The sequence below is a fragment of the Cervus canadensis genome, chromosome 23 (assembly GCF_019320065.1).
Source record: "Cervus canadensis isolate Bull #8, Minnesota chromosome 23, ASM1932006v1, whole genome shotgun sequence".
Lineage (NCBI taxonomy): Eukaryota > Metazoa > Chordata > Mammalia > Artiodactyla > Cervidae > Cervus > Cervus canadensis.
The window spans coordinates 37307546-37328776 of NC_057408.1; the positions used below are offsets into that span (position 1 = coordinate 37307546).

General features: G+C 44.0%; 1 protein-coding gene across 3 annotated transcripts in view; it reads right to left on the reverse strand.

The window, feature by feature from the left end:
- Nucleotides 1–21231, reverse strand: part of MAPRE2 (microtubule associated protein RP/EB family member 2) — a 221742-nt gene that overhangs the window by 54163 nt on the left and 146348 nt on the right. For all 3 annotated transcript variants that reach the window (XM_043444233.1, XM_043444232.1, XM_043444231.1), the window contains one exon: nucleotides 19356–19569. In XM_043444233.1, coding sequence (XP_043300168.1) covers nucleotides 19356–19569 — 214 coding nt within the window. The remainder of the gene's footprint in view (nucleotides 1–19355; nucleotides 19570–21231) is intronic.

The window sequence follows — 21231 nt, forward strand, 5'->3', positions numbered from 1 at the left end:
AGTCATTTTTCCCTCAAGTTTTTCTCTCTATCCCTAACTTCCCCCTTCAAAATAAAAAGGAGTTTCAGAAGTGGAGGAAACTAGACATAAATTCTGTACAAGTCCCTATAATTCTCTGATTTGACCCATTGGATAGGGACATGATTTACAATGCTAGTCTTTGAGCAGTTGTGTCTTAATTAATGCCTTCAGGGGTTGGGGGTATAAATATGATTCTAAGACATTTTAAACCATAGTTGTAAAAAACAAAGAGTGGCCTGATTCACTGTCTTAGTAAAGCCAGAGCATTGCTGTGTCTAAATGTCAATAATTAGTAGCTTGCTTAATGTTTACGGAAAAATGCTCCACCATTTTAGGCCTATGAGGCCCAATGAATTCATAACCAAGAAGCAAATAAAAGCACTCTATCCTTCTTTATACTTGGCTTTATCCTCTGCGGCCGGGGCTCTGGTGGAATTTAGAAATTCTTCTCACATAATCTGCCATATTCTTTCTGCCAAAATCCTAAACAGAGGAGCTAAAAATATGACATTAATACTGTTGACAAGAGCCTCAGAGACAGTAAAGAAACACACGTCACTCAGGAAGCAACCACTCTTCTTCCCTGCTTTGTGAGCACCCCCCAACACACACACACACACACACACACACACACACTTCCTTCTCACTTAATTAAAAAGCCCACAGAGGAGGGGTGGGGATGCAATGGATGCAGGGAGTCAAACGGAACAAGCTTCCAGTTATAAAATAAACATGTTCCCGGGATGTAATGTACAGCATTAACTATAGTTATTAATACTACAGTTAATAATACTGTATTGCTCATTTGAAAGATGCTAAGGGAACCGAACTTAAAAGTTCTCATCACAAGAGGAAAACAACTTGTAACTCTGCAGTGATGGCTGTTAGCTAGGCTTACTGTGATGACCATTTCACAATATACACAAACATTGAGTCCTTAACACTGTACATGTGAAAGTAATAAAATGTTATATGTCAAATACACCACAATAAAAACAAACCCAAACCCCAGAGAACAACTGAAACATGACCGAAGTGATCTCGTACCTACACTGATTAATCGTTTGTGGATGAACCTGACATCACTTCCTTATCCCCATTAACTCTGGCAAACAGGTGTTATTGTTTAACTGGGATAATGATTAAAATAAATAATTAGGCCACTGCTGGGGGAGATGGCCTGGGGTGGGACTGATTGAAAAGAGAATTCCCACAGGAAGAGGATCTCCCAAGTGACTAAACTAACACCAGAGCTGTCACACTGCGGAACAACTAACAAGCTCCCGTGCAACCCTGCAGACACAAGATCTAACACTTTCCTTCGAAAATGCCTCTACACCTCCACTGTGTGTGTTCTGTAATCTGCTTGGCCCTAAGGGTGGGGGAAAAAAAAAACATCTCAGTGGGCAACGTTTTGTCCAAATGGAACCTTAATAGGGGTTTTCTGGGGTACCCTGATTCACGAGATCATTCACAGGTTGGTTCTTTTACTCTCCAATGAGTAGTTCAGAGGCCTTACGGCTTCTGTCCCACCAGGGCAGCCAGTGGCAAAACTGGGCTTTCCCTTTTTGCCCCTTTGGTGTTGGCTTCTAGAAGTCGGGTGGCTCCACCTCCAAGCAGCTCGGGGCGGGGCTCCACAGAGCCGAGCGTGAACCTCGTCAGTCCTGCGGGAGGAAGACTGGTGGGAACGCCGTGTCCTTCCCTCCTGCCCAGGGAGGCGGCGGTGAGGAGCAGGGGCGGGCACCCCGCAGCCTCGGAACAACCCTGGCCCCGCGGCCAGCTCACTGGCAGGACTTCCCTGCCACCTGGACTTCCTTCTGTCCTACACAGTCAGTAGCAGTCCCTCCTTCTCAGAGCTGGGGAGAGTACCTGGGTGAAGCCGTGGAAAGTTCCTACCCAGGAGCCTGGCACACAATAAATCAGCACACCCTGTTGTTATTATTATTACTCAGCAAATGAGGCCTGATTCAACTAATGACGAGAAACCACACAGGCTTCTCACTTCTAGACGCCAGCAAGATAAAAACTAAACTGCTGAAATGATAAGGAAATGAGACTCATTTTTATCTAAAGGAAATCTTTATGAAAACGGGTTTAACGCATAACCCACTGGTGGGCTCCCAGGCCTAGGTTCCTGTCTTGGGAATCAGTAGACCAGAGCCCAAGTCTCTGTGCTCCTTCTGAAACTACCCCGATTCATGCGTTCCTATCACAAATATTTACTGAAGCCTGACTGCATTTCTGGCAAGCTACAGGCACTCGGGATAAAACAGGGAATGTAACATAAAGATGCCGGTCCGTGTGGAATTCACGTTCTAACGGGGAATTCGATAACAAACGATAATGTTAATAAATTAGTGGGTGACATGATAAACCAGAAAGTAAATGCCACGGGAGAGGCAGGGCCAGGCGAGAGTAGGGAGTGCCGGGTGGGGCTGGGAGTGTGGCAGTTCTGAACAGAAACTTTAGAAGTCTGAAGTTCAGGATTATCCATCGTGTAGTCCCCTCCAGTCTCAAGCCCTTGCTCAGACCCAGAGGACCTCCCGGAGTCCCTCCAGAAGGACAGGGGTCACAACCCTGCTCCCCTGCCTGGCAGCCCAGTAGGGATGCCAGGAGGTGGGATCCACACTGGGTATGTGTGGGGCTGACCCGGGCTCAAAACCTCCCTCCTCACCTAAGCCGATGTGTGTTTGGAACAGCCCCTTGGTTCCAGCTTCCAGGATCCCTGAAAGGGACATGCCACTTGCAGGAGTCACCCTCACTTCTTCAAAGCCCCAGGGGAAAGTGCAAGCTGAGCAAAGACCCGAGACAGGCAAAGGTGGCCTTCTGGACAGCCAGGAACAGAACATTCCAGGCGGAGTAAAGACCCGGCCTCACCTGGAATGGAGGGAGTTGGGGGTGCTGTGGGAGGAGGGCGCTCGAGATGGACTGGAGGGCGGCCGCCATGGACCTCAGAGGTTACCGCCAGGAGGCCGGCTTTTGTTCTGACGGAGAAGGGCAGCCATGGCAGGGTCCTGGGCGTGACGTGGGTTGCAGGCGGCTCTCTCCGCCTGCTGTGTGGACCACAGACTAGCTGGGCTGAGGGTGCAAAGGCCCAGCTGGGCGGTTACTGCGGCCGCCCCTGGTGTAAGCGGCGAATGCCCAAGATGAGTGTGGGTTTGGGAAAGCGTTCACAATGCGACAGTTTAGAAAACCCTATGATACATCCTAAAGCACCAAACATCTGGCCATTGATCACAACTTAGGTTTTCCATCATTCAGTTCAGTCACTCAGTCGTGTCCGACTCTCTGCGACCCCATAGACCGCAGCATGCCAGGCCTCCCTGTCCATCACCAACTCCCGGAGTCTACCCAAACTCATGTCCATAGAGTCGGTGATGCCGTCCAACCATCTCATCCTCTGTCATCCCCTTCTCCCGTCTTCATCGTTAACAACAACTAAAAGGTCTTCTGGGATCAACAGCATCTGCTATTGGCTCCACAGGGAGGCAGAAGGACGAGGTGGCAATGACAAGAGCCATGAGTCAGCTGGGGTCCCTCCCGGCCCACTGCTTGGAGCCACCCCACATGTGCCAACCGGCTCTGCCCTGGGAGAACGTGCCGAGGGACAATGCCAACAGCCTGGGCCGGAGCCCCAGTGCCCGAGGCCTCCCCAACCGGTGGTCACCGAGAGGGGAGAGCGGGCCTGACTCCGCTGGGCACGTTCAGCCAGCGTGAGCATTCACAAACTGAGTTACTTCTGCCCTGGTTACTGTCCCTGCTGGAGAGGATGTGCTTATTTTTAGCCATCATGTGATTCTCCAGTATTTTCCAGGCTCGGCTTGAGTCACTCCGGTTTCGGAGAAATTTTCAGAGCGGGGCGGTGGGGGGGGGAAATATGCAGGAACGCCTCTTCTTGAAATGGCTTCAATAGTAGATTCTGACTTTACGTAGTTATTTGAGCATTGTATATATTTCTTTTGATGAGCTGACTTTTCACATTCCTCACATCCTGGTAGAGAATTAAGTGTGCTTTGAAATGCATAAGGTGCCAACCAATTACTATCTTATTCTAACGAGTTCAAATTCTTGTTTTGAAATTGTTCTCAGAGCAATTTCTCTCTAGAAGTAGAGAAGCTCCCTTACCCCTGTGAAAACAACATGCACCAGCATTCCGATAATAATTGAGGGGAACACTCCCTTGCTTGTTTACTGCAGCAAGAAGGAACGCTGATGGCTGAATGAGCCCAGCAACCCGAATCAGCCCACTGAGAGTAAAGACACACGGGCATCACCATGACAACATCAGTGTCACATGCACTCCTGGCACACAGCAATCATTCAAGCCAGAAGCTTACAGACGAAGATGGCCATTCTGGGGAACACAACTACTTACGTTCATCCTTTATGATGTTCCGTCAGAGACCTACTGGCTCCACTGACAAGACCAAATGTTTCAGGTTGTCTTGATGATGGGGGTAAGTTCACTGTGCTCCATTAACACTGTCTTACTGGGACTCTCTTGCAGAGACAGAAACAGACTGAAGCCACACAGCTGCAAGAACCCAGGGAGGTGAGAACCAGAGCTGAGCCCCACTCTCATCACCTACTCTCTTCCACTCCAGTTGACTCCCGCTCCAGGTCAATCCTAAAGGAAATCATGCCTCAATTTTCATCGGAAGGGCTGATGCTGAAGCTGAAGCTTCAACGCTTTGGCCACCTGAAGTGAAGAGCCAACTCACTGGAAAAGACCCTGATGTTGGGAAAGATTGAGGGCAAGAGGATGAGATTGTTGGATGACATCACCGACTACATGGACATGAGTCTGAGCAAACTCCAAGAGACAGTGAAAGACAAGGAAGCCTGGCGGGTTGCAGTCCATGGGGTCACAAAGAGTTGGACATGAATTAACAACAGCAACCAGGTTTCTGCTTCTACCACCCAATGACCAAGCCAGAAACCTGTGCATCATTCATCCTTGGCTTCCCCTGTCCTTTACGTCTCATATCACATTACCATCAAGTTCTGTTGATTAAACCTCCTTAAGGTCTCTATAACCCACATGGCTATGACTTCTGTTCAGGCCACCCTCCTCTCCTACATGGCTGGCTGCACCAGCTTCTTGGCTGTTGTACTTAAAACCTTTCAATGACTCCCCAGAATCCTCATAACAAACTGTAAACATCTGTGACTACAGAACTTCAGGCGACCGCACCACTGTGCTCTTTATCTCCTGGCATACCCACTCTCCCCGAGAGCATGGGTGGGACCTGTGGCTTGCTTCCAACCAACACAATATGGGAAAGGTGATAGAATGCCACTCCCATCACATGGAATCCCATAGGATTCTCTCTCTGACTCTATTTGCTGGCAGGCACACTAGAGACTCACCCTCCTGGCCTTGAAGAAGTCAACCTCCACTGCAAGAACCCATGTTCGAGAAGCCCCCAGGGTAAGGAACTGCAGGTGGCCTATGGGAACTAGGAGTAGCTGCCAGCAAGGAAGTGAAGCCTCAGTCCTGCAGCCTCAAGGAAGCTGCCAACAACACAAGGGAGTTTTCCCCACTCGAGCCTATGATTAGACCACAGCCCCAGCAGATGCCTGGATTGCAGCCTGGTGAGAACCAAAGGCAGAGAACAAAGCGAAGCTGTGCCTGGACTTTAGAAGCTGTGACACAATACATGAGTGCTGTTTTAGGCTGCTAAGTTGGTAGCAGTTCTGCAGTAACAGGACATGAATGCTGCCTCTTCACGCATGATACAAGGGCCCTGGCTCACCTCTGCAGCCAGCCTCACACCTCAAAGTCCATATGGAACGACATGCACGTCACTGAATACCGCATGTTCTTTCTTTAAAAAGAAATTATTTATTATTTATTGTTGGCTGTGCTGTGTCTTTGGTACTGGCTGCCTGTGGGCTTTCTCTAGTTGCAGTGAGCATGGGCTCCAGCTTCTCACTGCAGTAGCTTCTCTTGTTGGGAGGCTCTCGGGTGCGCAGGCTTGGAAGCTGTGGCTCCTGGGCTCTAGAGTGCTGGCTCATTAGTTGTGGCGCAGGGGCTTTAGCTGCCCTGCAGCTTGTGGGATCTTCCTGGATCAGTGATCGAACCCACGTCCCCTACACTGGCAGGCGGATTCTTAAGCACTGGGCCGACAGGGAAGTCTGAGCATGCTCACTTTTGATTGCAACATTCTATTCTGTTTGCAAGGCTCTCTTCCATACCCTTCACCTGGCTAACTCCTACTCATTTGCTAAGTCTTAGTCAAACCACACGTCTTCCAAGAAGCTTTCCTAGAGTACGCTAGGTCAGCTCACGTGGTCGTCTTCCTACACACCCTCACTGCACTTACCTCACTTTAATGCTGTTGTCTATTTAGTGCCAGACTTCCTCATAGGCTGTAACTTCCTGATTCCCTGTCTATTTCCAGAACCTCTCACAGTGCCTTAAATAGCTGTTGCAAGACCGAACGAGAATTCAAGTAAAGTTTTCACAAAAGGGCAAGGAAGCCAACAAAAAGAAACTGTTGTTTAAGAACTATTTTCTGAGCTCCTGTGCAGTGCGCTATTTTCTGAGCTACGGCGTCAGGGGCTGCTCAAGTGATGGAGATGATTGGTGAAAACGTCCAAACAGCCACGTGCTGGCGTAAATGCTGCATTCTCCTTGATCCACAGGGACACCGCAGTGATTCAGTTTAAATCAATTCAACAAATACTACGTGAGAACCTTCTATGTGTCAAGCAATGTGGAAACAACGATTGAACAAGACAGAACGGGTTGATAGTTTGGTTCACCCAATTCCAGGGGGATCGAGAGAATTCTTCAGGTCAAAACTGTCTTCAGTTCCCGCCCAACGTACCAAGGGTCAAAGAAAGGCACCAGTGATGAAGAAAAATAGGCTCACTGGTAACTCGTGATATTCTGCTCATGGAAACAAACAAATGCTAAGTCACTGCCTTTTGAGGTTTGACAAACTTTCCTGTGAGGCTGAGAAGCCAAGCGCCAAGTTGTTATACCCAAGGAGAGAAAAGGGATGATCCATCACAGAAACGCATGGGTCTGAGTTCCAGAACTGATGAATATTTCAGCACGTACAGGGGGCAGCTGTGTAAGAATGGCCCAATGCTGGTGATGAAAGGACCCAGTACTGTTGAAGATGGGGCCAGGACAGACCTCCCCGGTGGTCCAGTGGTTAAGACTCTGTGCCCCCACTGCAGGGGGGTATGGGTTTGATTCCTGGTCAGGGAACTAAGATCCCACATGCCGTGTTACACAGCCGAAAACAGAAAAGGGCCAGGATGATCTGTTTCCCAGGTGAAGATGGGGGGACAATGGATGCCCTCACCTCCTCCTGCCAAGTCCCATGTAAGGGACTGAAATTTGTGCTGAAATTCGTGCCGGTTTTGTCCAAGGGGCTTACTCTTCACTTTGAAATCACCCAGATCATCTACTCAGAGAATGCTCTGAATTGAAGGATTAAGAAATCAGAGATCAGTAATCCCATGAACCTAGGGCTCGGTTTTCTGGACTTTATATACATTTCTGCTTTGGAGTTGACAGGAGGTCTGGAACAAGCAGCCGAATGTTTCGTGCATTTACAAGCATATATAAAATACAGCGACTCTCACCCCAGAGCCTATTCCAAGGATACACGGGAATGCTTTTGAACTTTTAAAAATGATAGCTGTTTAAAAACATAAACGCCATTCAAATAGAACAGCATGTGCTCTGTTTCAAGCCTTTACAACACAGGAGGGCCTTTTATTTCCTCCACTAACGATGCAATTTCCGTTTGGTTTGTGAAATTTTACTGCAGTTCAGTTCGTGTGGGAAGAAGAGAAGAACGTAAGACAAGACCGTACCCGTGATATTTGCGTGTGCACGTGCTAAGTCACTTCAGTCATGTCCAACTCTTTGTGACCCCACGGACCGTAGCCCGCCAAGCTCCTCTGTCCATGGGATTCTCCAGGCAAGAACACTGGATTGGGTTGCCATGCCCTTCTCCAGGGGATCTTCCTGACCCAGGGACTGAACTCGCATCTCTTAAGTCTCCTACACTGTCGGGTGGGTTCTTTACCACTAGCGCCACCTGGGAAGCCACCAAGAATATTGGAGTGGGTAGCCATTCCCTTCTCCAGGGGATATTCCTAACCCAGGGACTGAAGGCAGGCAGATTCTGTACCATCTGAGCCACCAGAGAAAGATATTTGAGAGGCAATATAACAACACAGTGGTTAAAGAGCACTAGACTCTGGAACCACAGAGCTTGCAGTTTCCAGTGCGTGACGCTGACAAGTTATTGAACATCTCTGTGCCTCAGTTTTCTCAACTCTAAAACAGGGGTGGGATGGGGACTGTCTACCATTTAGGATTGCTGTGAACCTCCACTGAGCTCATACAGGTTAAGTGTTTAGAACACCAGTGGCCAAATGCCCACTAGCATGTATTCAATACTTACTCCCTCTATATCTGATGTAAAGAGCTGATTCATTGGAACACACTGATGCTGCGAAAGACTGAAGGCAAGAGGAAGAGGGGGAGGCAGAGGATGAGATGGTTAGATATCGTGACTGACTCAATGGACCTCAATCTGCGCAAACTCTGAGAGAGAGAGAAGGACAGAGAAGCCTGGTGAACTGCAGTCCATGGGGTCACAAAGAGTCAGACTTAGTGACCGAACAACAACAATATTTTACACATTTTTCCTTTCCCTAACTTCCATTAAAAATTCACAGTAGATTTAAAAAAAAACCCAACCTATGATATACTTTGATTCCAAGAAGCCAAAATAATTAAAACTTATAAACTGAACTAGTAAGTCATCTGTCAAATATGCAATCTCCTGAAACAAACACATTAGGATAGACAAGGAAGATGTACATCTCTTCCAAGGAAGAAGCCCCAGCCTCTCCCACAGACACTGCCAGAAGAGTCCTCTCTGAGGCTCCTGAATTCTTCACGACTCTGTTCCCCTCTGTGCCCAATATTCCAAACTCACAGATATTCAGTATCCCGCAAGGCAGAGTGCTGCTTGTATTTTATGCTGTGGTTTTATCACTATTACAGATAGAGAAACACAGTTTTAACTACACTTTGAGGAGAAAAGTATCCTGACATCTATCTTATATATTTCACATATGATAGATGTGTAACTGGAGGAGCAAAGCCACCATTTCCCCCACTCTCCTTCCAAGGAGGAGGGAATGTCCTTTAAGAACCGAATTAATTGGACCACTGTAATTTCCCCCCACACTTTCTCCAGGCCTGAATGTGGCTAAAGGAGCAGCCATTAATTGGTGTGCATCTTAGGGGATGATTTCCCAATGCAAACCGGCCAAGGGCGTGCCATGCTGATGGAGGGCAGGGACTGAGAGAAAGATACATTGTTCACATAATAGGGAGAAGTGCTAACACCCATTTTAAAAGAAGTCTTGCTAATTACGGGACTGGTAAGAAAAATGCAATTCTTCCTTGTTATGAGTTGATATTGCATGATTTTTTAAAATTAACATTTGATCCTTGAAGTAGGTATGTGGATAATAGAGTACGTGGTTAGTGACTGGGGTATGTGGGACAGCAGTGTCAGGCAGATACACACTGGAAAGTTGGAAGAATAAACAGGCATGACTCCTTTTGATGGAGAGACTATGAAGGGACAAGAAAGGTGATGCTGCCTGTTTTTATGCTAATGGGGTTCTAGGGAGTAAATGCCATTATGGGCTGTTTTAGTCTAAAGAGAAGATATGAAAAATATGCATTTCTTGGAGTAAATGATGACTCTGGGGTTGAGACCAACATTTGTATTTAAAGAGTGGTGTTCCTCAAAAGGTAAATGAAGCCTTACATCGTGGCAATAATAAGGAAAAAGGTCTTGTATAAAGGTACAGTCCTGAGTCAAGGTTAGGACTCCTGAGTGGAATTTAGCTTCTTGAGTACTTTTTACTTGGACTCTTGAATTAAAGTCTGTTAAATAAGAAACATCAACACTCAACAGAGCAATAAAACAAAATCCAGAGTCTCTAGGACATAACATCACAATGTCTAGGGTACAGTCCAAAATTACTCAACATATGAAGAGTCAAGAAATGGTGGATATATCAGACAAAAACTTTAAAGGAACTATCATGATCATGCCCATCAAGTAAAGTATGCTTATAATAAATGAAAGACAGGCACTCTCAACAGGAAAATTAAAAAAAAAATTAAAACTGAAAGAAACAGTTGATATATAAAAAATGCTCAGCAGTAGATGGAGATGACAGAGAAAGAAGAGGGTCAACCTGAAGATATATTAATAGAAACCATCTAAAGAATAGAGAGAATACTGGAAAAAAATGAACAGAGCCTCAGGGACCTGAGGGATAATAGCTAAAGCTCTAGTACATGGAAAAATGAAGTTCCAGAAATATAGGATACAGAGAATGAAGCTGAAAAAATACTAAAAAAAAAAAAAAAATGCTGAAAATCTCCCCAACATGGTAAAAGACATTCGCTTAGAGACTTAAGAAGTTTAATGAACTCCAAAATAAGATAAATTCAAAGAGAACTTTGATTAGGCACATCACAGCCACGCTACTGAAACCCACAGACAAAGAAATCTTAACTGCATCCAGAGAAAACAGCCTATCGCTAGAGGGGAAGGTGATCAGAGTGAGCACACATTTCTGGCCACAGAAAGTGGAAAGACGTTTTTAATGGGAGAGCGTGCGCAGTCACTACAGCCGCGTCCGACTGTTTGTGACCCAATGAACCAGAGCCCTCCAGGCTCCTCTGTCCATGGGATTCTCCAAGCAAGAATACTGGAGTGGGTTGTCATGCCCTCCTCCAGGGGATCTTCCCCACCCAGGAACTGAACCCACGTCTGCTACATTGCAGGCAGATTCTTTACTGCTGAGCCACTGGGGAAGCCCTAATGGGAGAGAGGGAGGAATAAAAGATCAGTTTGAATTCTTTATCTGGGAAATATCCTTCAAGAATGAGGGTGAAATAAAGCCATTCACAGAAAAAGGAAAACTAAAAGAATCTGATGTCATTGCACCTGCTTTACAAGATATAACTTCTTTTTCTCTTTTAAAGTTATTGGGTCTGAAGAGAAATGAAATTAGTAGGGAACTCAGATGTTCAGGAATGAATGAAGAACACTGGAAATAGTAAAAATATGAAAAATAAATTTTTTCTCTTAATGTCTTTAAAATTCATATGACTACTTAAAGCAGCCCTGCCTAATAGGAGCCATGGAAGTAAACTGCTTCTAGTAGCCACATTAAAAAAATCTTGAAATTAACTTCTAATACATGTCGAAGATACACAATATATGCAAGTTATCACTTCTACCTGTAATCAATATAAAAATTATTAAGCTAGTTTTATATTTTTCCCATACCAAGTCTTCTAAATTCAGTATGCATTTTATACATACAGCACATTTCAATGCGGAATAAGCACACTGCAAGTGCTCAAAAGCCACTGTATAATACAGCACTGATTTAAAACAAAGGTTATAACATTGTCTTGTGGTGTTTATAATGTACGTATGTTTATAGTATAATATGTATGATAAGCAAAACAAAGAAGACTGGAGGGAAGGGTTGTCAGGCTTCCACATTTTACATGAAATGGTATAAAGTACACTGAAAAGGCAAGAATATATATGGTAATCCTTAAAGCAACTACTGAAAAAAATTAATGCAAAGAGATACTGTTAAAAAGGCAATAGATAAAATAAGATGAAATACTAAAAAAATTTTTTTTAATTCAGAAGACAACAGGGAAAGAGAAACATAAACAAAACAGAGGGGACAAGCAGAAAACAAATGATAATACGGTAGCTCTAACTCCAGCCAAATCAATAAGGACATTAACAATGGACTGGACACTCCAATGTCCACAGACTACCAGAACAAACAGAAAATGCAAGACCCAATTACATGCTGTTTTTAAGAAACATACTTTAAATATCAAGACAAAGATAGGTGGAGATTTACTGTATGGAGAAAGATACACCGGCAAACAGTAAGCATAGAAAGTCGGAGTGGCTATATTATATCAGATAAAATAGACTTTAAAACAGAGGTATCTTTTACCAAAGATAAAGAGGGGCACCTCATAAAATACAAAGCTCAATTCATCAGGATGACTCAACAATCAGAAATTTCTATGAACCTAACCACAGAGCCCTAAACACAGGAAACAAAAATTGCTAGAATTAAAGAGCTGCTGCTGTTTAGTAGCTAAGTTGTGTCTGACTGTAAACCCATGGACTGTAGCCCTCCAGGCTCCTCTGTCCACGGGATTTCCCAGGCAAGAACACTGGAGTGGCTTGCCATTTCCTCTTTCAGGGGATCTTCCCAACTCAGGGATTGAGCCCACATCTCTTGCATTGGTAGCTGAATTCTTTACCACTGAGCCACCTGGGAAGCCCAGAATTAAAAGGACACATGGATGATTCCATAATTAATGTTAATGCTTTCTGTAGCAATTGTGAGAACTTGATAACTACTAAAAAGAAAAAGCAGTAAAAACATAGATGATCTGAATAACACCATCTACTATCTTGATATTGATATTTCTAAAACACCATACAACCAACAACTGCAGAATGCATATTCTTTTCAAGTGACAATGACCAAGACAGACCACCTTCTGGGCCAGAAAATCAAGATCAGAACAAGGATTTTAAAAAACCTCTGTAAACTGCTACATTTCACTGCTCCTCTTAAAACACATAAAACAAACTGTGGGAAAGTAAAAGCAACTCTTCTTTACCCAATGGTGATCGGTGATGCTTACTTAGATTACAGGTACTCAAAAAATATGCAAACATAGTTATGTAAATAAACACAATCACTTGTTAAGGTTGTATCAACAGCCTTCAAGAACCCCAAATTAAAGATAACTGAGAGTGAGAATATTCAAATACTCAATACAGTTTCTGAAAAATGCTGTTTGGATTTATTTACATCTCCATTTAGGAATTTAATTATGATCATTCAAATGCTTTATTCTATTCTATGTCTTACGTTGCTTCCTTTTTGAAATCACTTTTCTAGTATTTCCGTTTAATCTTATTTTGAGGCTGGAATGCTAAAGTCCCTAAGGAAAAGAGAAGGCTCAGAATCAATTTCCATAGCAACTCTAAATCCATCACACTATATTTATATATGGGAGTTTGATTTAAGTACATTAATATATGTGGATTTGCAACATGTCTAAGCTGTGGTTGCTATAGGAACCGCAACTTCAAATTTCCTTTTAAGTTTAGTAAGTGCTCACACATAAAAACTGATCCCCCTGACAGATATCTCAAGTTGCAGATATGGCTCACAGCAATAAATTTATAAACATGACTCACGATGATATATGTACTTAATAGAGATCTGTCATTAAGAAAATGTGCATTTTAATACATGCTCCTAGTTGGTAGATCAAAAGCAATTCAAGATGCAGTTTCTCAGGATGGAGATAGAATAAGACTTTGCCAGGCAGCCATTCATCCTTAGCAAAAGGCTGTGCCATGCTGAAGCTTTCTATAGCCTAGCTAAGTCACCCAAACACACACAGGCACCAACAGGCTCTACAGCTTCTCTGAATCCAGACTATCCTGTTGTCTGTACTGAAATGGCAAAAAAAATTCTGGCACATTCTCACAGAGACAGAACATATGGAGCATCTGTAGTGCATCTATTTTGTACACAAGCAAATAACCTATGGTGCATGGGTGTATAAGTACTCTGTATGATGCAAAAACACCATTTCTTTCTTCCCATGTAGACAGTCCTTTCTTAAATATCAATGTGGATAATCCACCCCATGATCACTTTTCCAATTCTAACATGACCTCTTTGCCACGAGCCACAATGTGGTCCCCACATACTGCTCTTCATGTATGATAGTCAGGATCGGCACATTAGCTTTAATATTAGCGTCAGTTCAGTTCAGTTCAGTTGCTCAGTCGTGTCCAACTCTTTGCGACCCCATGAATCGCAGCACTCCAGGCCTCCCTGTCCATCACCAACTCCCGGAGTTTACTCAAACCCATGTCCATCGAGTCGGTGATGCCATCCAACCATCTCATCCTCTGTCGTCCCTTCTCCTCCTGCCCCCAATCCCTCCCAGCATCAGGGTCTTTTCCAATGAGTCAACTCTTTGGATGAGGTGGCCAAAGTACTGGAGTTTCAGCTTCACTATCAGTCCTTCCAATGAACACCCAGGACTGATCTCCTTTAGGATGGACGTGTTTAGAGAGAGAGAAAGCCATTGCAAAATGGACCAAATATTTCAAAGCCAAAGTGAAAAAAAATAATTAAAGACCATTTCCTATTTTCAATTATACCAGACATTGTTTGTTTTCACTAATGCAGATAATTAAGAAATGACTGAGGCTTAGAGGTGGAAACAAATTACTTCCCAGTGTTACTAACCTGGCATCACTGTGAAATAACTCATGTAGGTAGGTGAACTTCCCAGACAGCTGGGGGCCCTCACGTCATCAAGCAGTTTAATTTGTCTTAATTTTTTTTTTCTTTTTGGCCACGCAGCACAGCGTGTGGGATCTCAGCTCCCTCATCAGGGACTGAACATGGGCCATGGTAGTGAAGGCCCAGAATCCCAACCATTAGGCCAGCAGGGAACTCCTTGTCCTACATTTTGGATGGACAAAATCAGACTTATGTACGAGGATGGCTTTGAATGGCTTTAGACAGGAGGCAGAGAGGCCAGTTTAGAGACTATAAACAGTTTATGGGAGAGATGATTATCAAGAGAAAATTAAAATCTTAAGAATTAGAATGGAACTCTGAGTGTTATCAACCAGTATATGCTGGTATCGTGTGGATCCTGAGGACGACTAAGACACATGGCACTCTGTGATTCAGCAATAAATATCTCAGGCTGCTGGACCACTGATAACATTTTGTTAAGTTTTTTTTTTTTTTTGTCTCTTCTTTTACTGATACTCATACTTTCTATTGCTATCACTGTACCCCTTGCCCTAATAAGGTACAGCGAGGAAAGCTGAGCGCCAAAAAATTGATGCTTTTGAACTGTGGTGTTGGAGAAAACTCTTGAGAGTCCCCTGGACTGCAAGGAGATCCAACTAGTCCATCCTAAAGGAGATCAGTCCTGGGTGTTCATTGGAAGGACTGATGCTGAAGCTGAAACTCCAATACTTTGGCTACCTCATGTGAGGAGTTGACTCATTGGAAAAGACCCTGATGCTGGGAGGGATTGGGGGCAGGAGGAGAAGGGGACGACAGAGGATGAGATGGCTGGATGGCATCACCGACTTGATGGGCATGAGTTTGTGTAAACTCCAGGAGTTGGTGATGGACAGGGAGGCCTGGCGTGCCGCAGTTCATGGGGTCGCAAAGAGTCGGACACGACTGAGCGACTGAACTGAACTGAACTGAACTGAATGAGGTTCTGAGAAACCATACCCCCATGTTTGTTATAATTCTATCCAAACTAAGAAAGAGCAAATAACGTGGATCAAGAAATACAAATTTCCAGTTATAAAGTAAATAAGGCATGAGGTTATAAAACACAGCACAGGGAAGATAGTCATGAATATTGTATTAACTTTGTATGGTTCAGATGGTAACTAGAATCCCTGTGGTCATCACTTTGCAGTGTATACAAATGACAAGTCTCTATATTACACACCTGAAACTAATATAGTGTTGTATGTCAGTTTGAAAAAAAAAACAAAAATCAAATAAATAAACGTAAAAGAAAGAGCAAATAGGCTCTGGGTAAGTATTCTAGGAACTCTCCCTTTCTAAAGTATATGAATTTGATAGCACAGATTCTATACCTATTCTGACTTTTAGAATATTCTGGCTTACAGTTTCTTGGCTGCTTTCCCAAGAGTTGGATACATGACCCCTGGGGGGGAAACGCACTCTCACTGTATTTATAGGCATCTTTCTCCTATGATAGCTTTTAAAACAATGTTCTACCTGTGATGGTGATGTATACATGTGACGTATACCCGGGCTATCATTTTTTCAGTGTAGTTTTACTACCCCACCGTGTCCAAGAGTCAGGACATGGTTCATAAAAATGGGGACTGCTGGTCTGACTCCTGGAAACATCCTTTCTCCTTGATTAGGACCAGAGAGATGAATGCAGTCAAGGCATCAGGAACATAAGCCTGAGGACTGCCTTCCCAAATATGAGAAACCAAGTTTATCATCTGTTTCCTGAGCTTTGTCACCCAAGAAGTTAAGCTCTGGAAACAATATTATTTCTCTTCCAGGTTCATGGACATTCTTTCTATCGAAATGGCACAAGGTTCTCTGTGGCTTTTGTGAAAGACAGATGAGGGAGTTCCTGGAAAGCAAGGCCAAGGCAGAACAAGGACAGTTCTTTTGGGGGGGAGGCGGGCGGGTAGGGGGTTGGTGCCAGTTTAAGGACACGTTATGATTGCAGAAGAAAAATGTTTTGAGGCCTGTCCAGGTCTACTGCTGAAAACTTGAAAAAGTAGCAGCTGTGTTTCAAGATGAATTGGTACGTCATTAGCAGTTGCAGAAAAAGGGCCGGAGGTCAGAGCTACCAGCAGCTCTTGGTTTTCACACGTCCTTGTCCCCCCAACTCCATCTGCCTGTGTCTCCCCGGCTCCGCGGGAGACATAGCACTCCCCTTCTCAATTCTGGTCCGAGAAGAATGACAGCCTCTGATCAAAGCTGAAGGCCAATTTAAACCACCGTACATTTTGGTTCCCCAGTTTCCCTGTGGCTCCATTTTTACCCAACCTCTTCCAGCACTTCTGTCCCCGCAAAAGGTAAACACATTCCCTTTCCTCTCCAAACCTCTTTCAATGGCCCTGACCCCATTTTTTTCCCTCCAGCCTCAGAGCCACACTCCACCAGTTTCCCCTCTTGTGTCCTACTATTCCTTCTCACAGAATCTTTCTTCCGTCTTATAAACCAGCTCCTTGTGCCTTGCCCGAAAAGCAAGCAAAATCAAATCCAGGACAGTATCATTCTCCCCCACAGTCTAACTTTCTAAAGCATCTGTCAGCTCTTCCCCATCAAAATGGGGGAACATACCATCACAATGTTTTTATTTTCCTCCACCTTTTTCCTGACCTTTTGGTGAAGGTAGACTCTCCTCTCCCCCCCATCACTTTGACAGCTGTGTATAACACCCTTGGTAAGCAGCTGCCATCGAGGTGGATGGACTCAGCATTTCAACAGACCAATTTTGCTCAAGGACAATTAATCACCTGCCAGGAGCCAGATTTCCTCAGCCTATTTTCAGGCTTCATCCCATCTGAGCTCTCTGCAATTAACACTCAGCGCTGTTGGTGGTCCCTCTTGCTAGAAATGTCCTACTCTGATATTGAGCTGTTTTTTCCCCTGAGATTCCCCTTTTCTCAGTTTCCTCTGGTTTTCTTCTTGCCCGTAAGTGTATGTATTCTCAAAGATCTGCGCTTCGTTTATTTATTTACGGCTGTATTGGGTCTTCATTGGTGCGGTGAGCAAGGGCTTCGCTGTGGTGCTCAGGTTTCCCATTGCGGGCTCAGACGGTAAAGCGATTGCCTACAATGAGGGAGACCCGGGTTTGATCTCTGGGTCAGGAAGATCCTCTGGAGAAGGCAATGGCAACCCACCCATTGCCACTGCCCACTCAGTATTTTTGCCTGGAAAATCCCATGGATGGAGGAGGGTGGTAGGCTACAGTCCACGGGGTTGGAAAGAGTCGGACACGACTGAGTGACTTCACTTCCATGTTTCTCTTGTTGCAGAGCACAGGCCTGGGCCCACGGGTTCTGTAGCTGTGGTGCACAGGCTTAGGTGCTTGGAGGCATGTGGGATCTTCCTGGACTAGGGATCGAATCCATGTCTCCTGCCCTGGCAGGTGGATTCTTAACCCACCAGGGAAGTCTCTTGTCTTTTTTTTTTTTTTTAAGCTTATTTAATTCTATGGCTTCAAAGTTGGGATTTTTATGCTGTCTCAATTTCCTTCCTCCAATTCCTTTAACCCATTCCTGGACCCATCACTCCACTAAGAGACCCCCAAGTTGAAACCTCCAACGGACTCTCCCAGTCCTCAGTGTACTTGACTCAACAGGTTTAGACACTAATAACTGTTCTGCTCCCCCGACACATTATTCCCTCATTTCTTTGCATCTTTCTGGCATCTTCCCTGCTCCCGGGTGAGTCCCTCTTTTTCTACCCAAACATTAGATGTTCAAGTTCCTCGGGGACTCCCCCTTTCTCACTCGGGAATAACTCCCAGCCTCAATTACCTGGATGTGGGAGACTCACCAATGTTTATCTCTAGCTGACACTTCCTTGAGTTTCAGATACTTGTATGCATTGTTTACTACTGCATGCGTGCATGCTCAGTTGCTAAGTTGTATCCACCTCTTTGTGACTCCATGGACTGTAGCCCACCAGGTTCCTCTGTCCATGGGATTTTCCAGGCAAGAATATTGGAGTGGGTTGCCATTTTCTTCTCTAGGAGATCTTCCCGACCCAGGGATTGAACCTGTGTCTCCTCCATCTCTTGAATTGGCATGCAGATTCTTTACCACTGAGCCATCTGGGAAGTCTTATTATAACCGTTTTGAATCATTCTGATTAGAGATTGGGCATAAATAAGGAATTTGTGTTCTGACAAAATGAAGGTTACTGAATTAACAAGTGTAAATGCTGGTTTTCAAATGGAAGCACATGGTTTCTGAGGATTTCATTGTATAACTGTCCAGTACCACAGTTGGTGTTTATAATAATGACCCTCATTTAACAGGAACACATTCTGCTTGGTAAAGTTTGTTTTTTTAAGGCAGGCATGTTTGTAACATATTTTAGAAAGATTTTTCTCTAGAAGAGTTAAAACATTTTTTAAAGTTCCAGGTATTAGTGACTTCACTTTTGGACAAAGTTGGCCAAGTGAGGTCTTGCTGAACATGGTCCCATAAACACTGGCACTGTCCACACAGGAGACAGGATGGATTTTTCATGAATTTCCTCTGAAGGATTATAGATGATGATCCACATTTAAAAGTGTTAGCAAGTTTATATTCTAGACTCTACTGGCAGCAATTAAACAATAAAAATATGTCAAAATCTAATCAGATTACTTGAAATTTCTCAAAAAAAAAAAAAGAAGGAAAATGCAGCCTATCCCTGAAGTTGTATAGCTTCTGTGACATCAGTGAATAGCTCTGCCTTTTTAATAGTTTAAATCCTGATTGTCAGACTTATTACTAGGAAGATAAATGTGGTCAAACAGACAACAATAAAAATCATCCAGAGGTGTGAAAATACTGACTGCTGGGAAGAACCAGGCAAACACAGGAGGGCCTGAGGCATTTTCCAACACAAAAGTGACTCCAGAATGACACTTCCAGTACCTGCTGTGGGGGAGTTGGCATGGTGGGACTTCTTGGGCAGGTTGAAGATCTGTTCGCCGGGGTCGGGAGGAGGAATTGCGTCTTGCCCTTGTCGTGCCTCTACTGGGTCATACTCCTTCCCATCGTAGTTAGCATCGTAGAACTTCTTAAACCACTGGATAAAATCCAGGTTGTCCTGGAAACGCCCTTTCACTAGCTTCTCCACGGGAATTACCTGCAATATAAAAGCACTGGGTGAGTCACAATCCCCAGGCTGGTTTGTATTGAACACAACTGAAGAGCTCCCGAAACAGAACTATTCCCCTCTGTGTCTGCAATTCATGTCTATTGACCTCTCCCCTAGTATCTTAGCCAGTGGTATCCCAAAATTTATATAATTCTTCATTATACTAAAGAAAAATTAAAATGGTGTAGCTGATTCTCCTGGGATGTTTAATATATCTGAACAAACCATAAGGAAAATTAAAAGGTTGCAGCCAATTCTCCTGGAATATTTAACACATCTGAACAAACCTTCCAAAACAAGGAATACCCTGAGCTGTCAAGAAGGGTGGAGCCTCTTCATAGAATGTCTATTGCCAGAGCATCTCCCCCTAAAAACATCTGCGTCTGGGATGTTGTGCTGTTCCGACACACACAGCTCGACGGGTTTTCCTTATTTCTTTGTACCACTTGGTCCAATTGTGTTGGAATAAGCTCTAAACCGACTGTAACTATTAGAGAGTACCAATGAATAGGAACTCAAGTCAATGAAAACACATACTAATCTAATGGTTCTTCTGAAACAAAATGAGCTTTCATGGAACTTATTCACAATGTAGAGACACAAGCATAAAATAAAAGCAACTAACCACAATACAGGGCACAGTAATTCATGGGCTACACAGGAGCACAGTTAATGTGCCATGGGTGGGTGGGGGTGCAGAGGAAAGAAGAAACAGATTCAGGTGACGGGAGTCACAGAAGGCCTCCAGGAGGAGAAGAGACTCAGCATTTATGTCAATTTCTGAGACGAAGCTAGCTTTTCATGGAATACTCTCCTATTGGTAACCCAAAAAGCCAATCAGTATTACCTTCAGAGGACTTTTCATTGTACTATTTATAAATATTTTCTATTAAAAATATTGTACTATTAAAAATAAACATTGTACTATTTATAAATATTTTGTAACTTTTGTTTATGCTAATACTGTGATTATTTTAGCAAGAGCCTTCTTGGAGCATAAGGGCCTTTCATTAACATGCTACTGTATTTTGCTTTCTGCCAAACATGAACACGTATCAACAGTTTTAGATGCTGCTGCTGCATTAGCCAGGCAAAGCAGGCACTTAGTTCTGTTGACTCAATTTTGCATTTCCAATCAAAATTAAAGTCCCGAGGTCATAAGTCCAAAATCAGAGGTGACAAGCAAATATCTGTACAGGTACTTCTCCTGTGCTGTCACAGGCTAGGGCCAACACGGACAGGGACACTGTCTCTACACCAGGACCTTTGGGTAGAATCCTAGCATATTAAGCTGGAGAGGCCAACGAAGGTCATCAAGGTCACTGTCCCTCCAGTGACAGTACCAGAATTTTATCGTCAACATTCTTTTCCTTTTAATCTTCAACATTCTTACCAATGGCTAACCCTCTCTCTGTGTGAACACTTCTATGGATATGAAGCCCCAATTTTGTTACATGGCAAGTTCCGTCAATAAACCCATGAATGGGTGTCTCTCTTCTTTTCGATCTAGAAACACGTACACAGAAATGTATAGAGAAATGATGCTAATGAGGAAGGAGACCCTGCACAATTTTGTTTTTTTAACTTGCTATTTTATATTGAATTATAGTCGATTATAGTTCCAGGTGCACTCTAAGCTCTAGTTTTGAA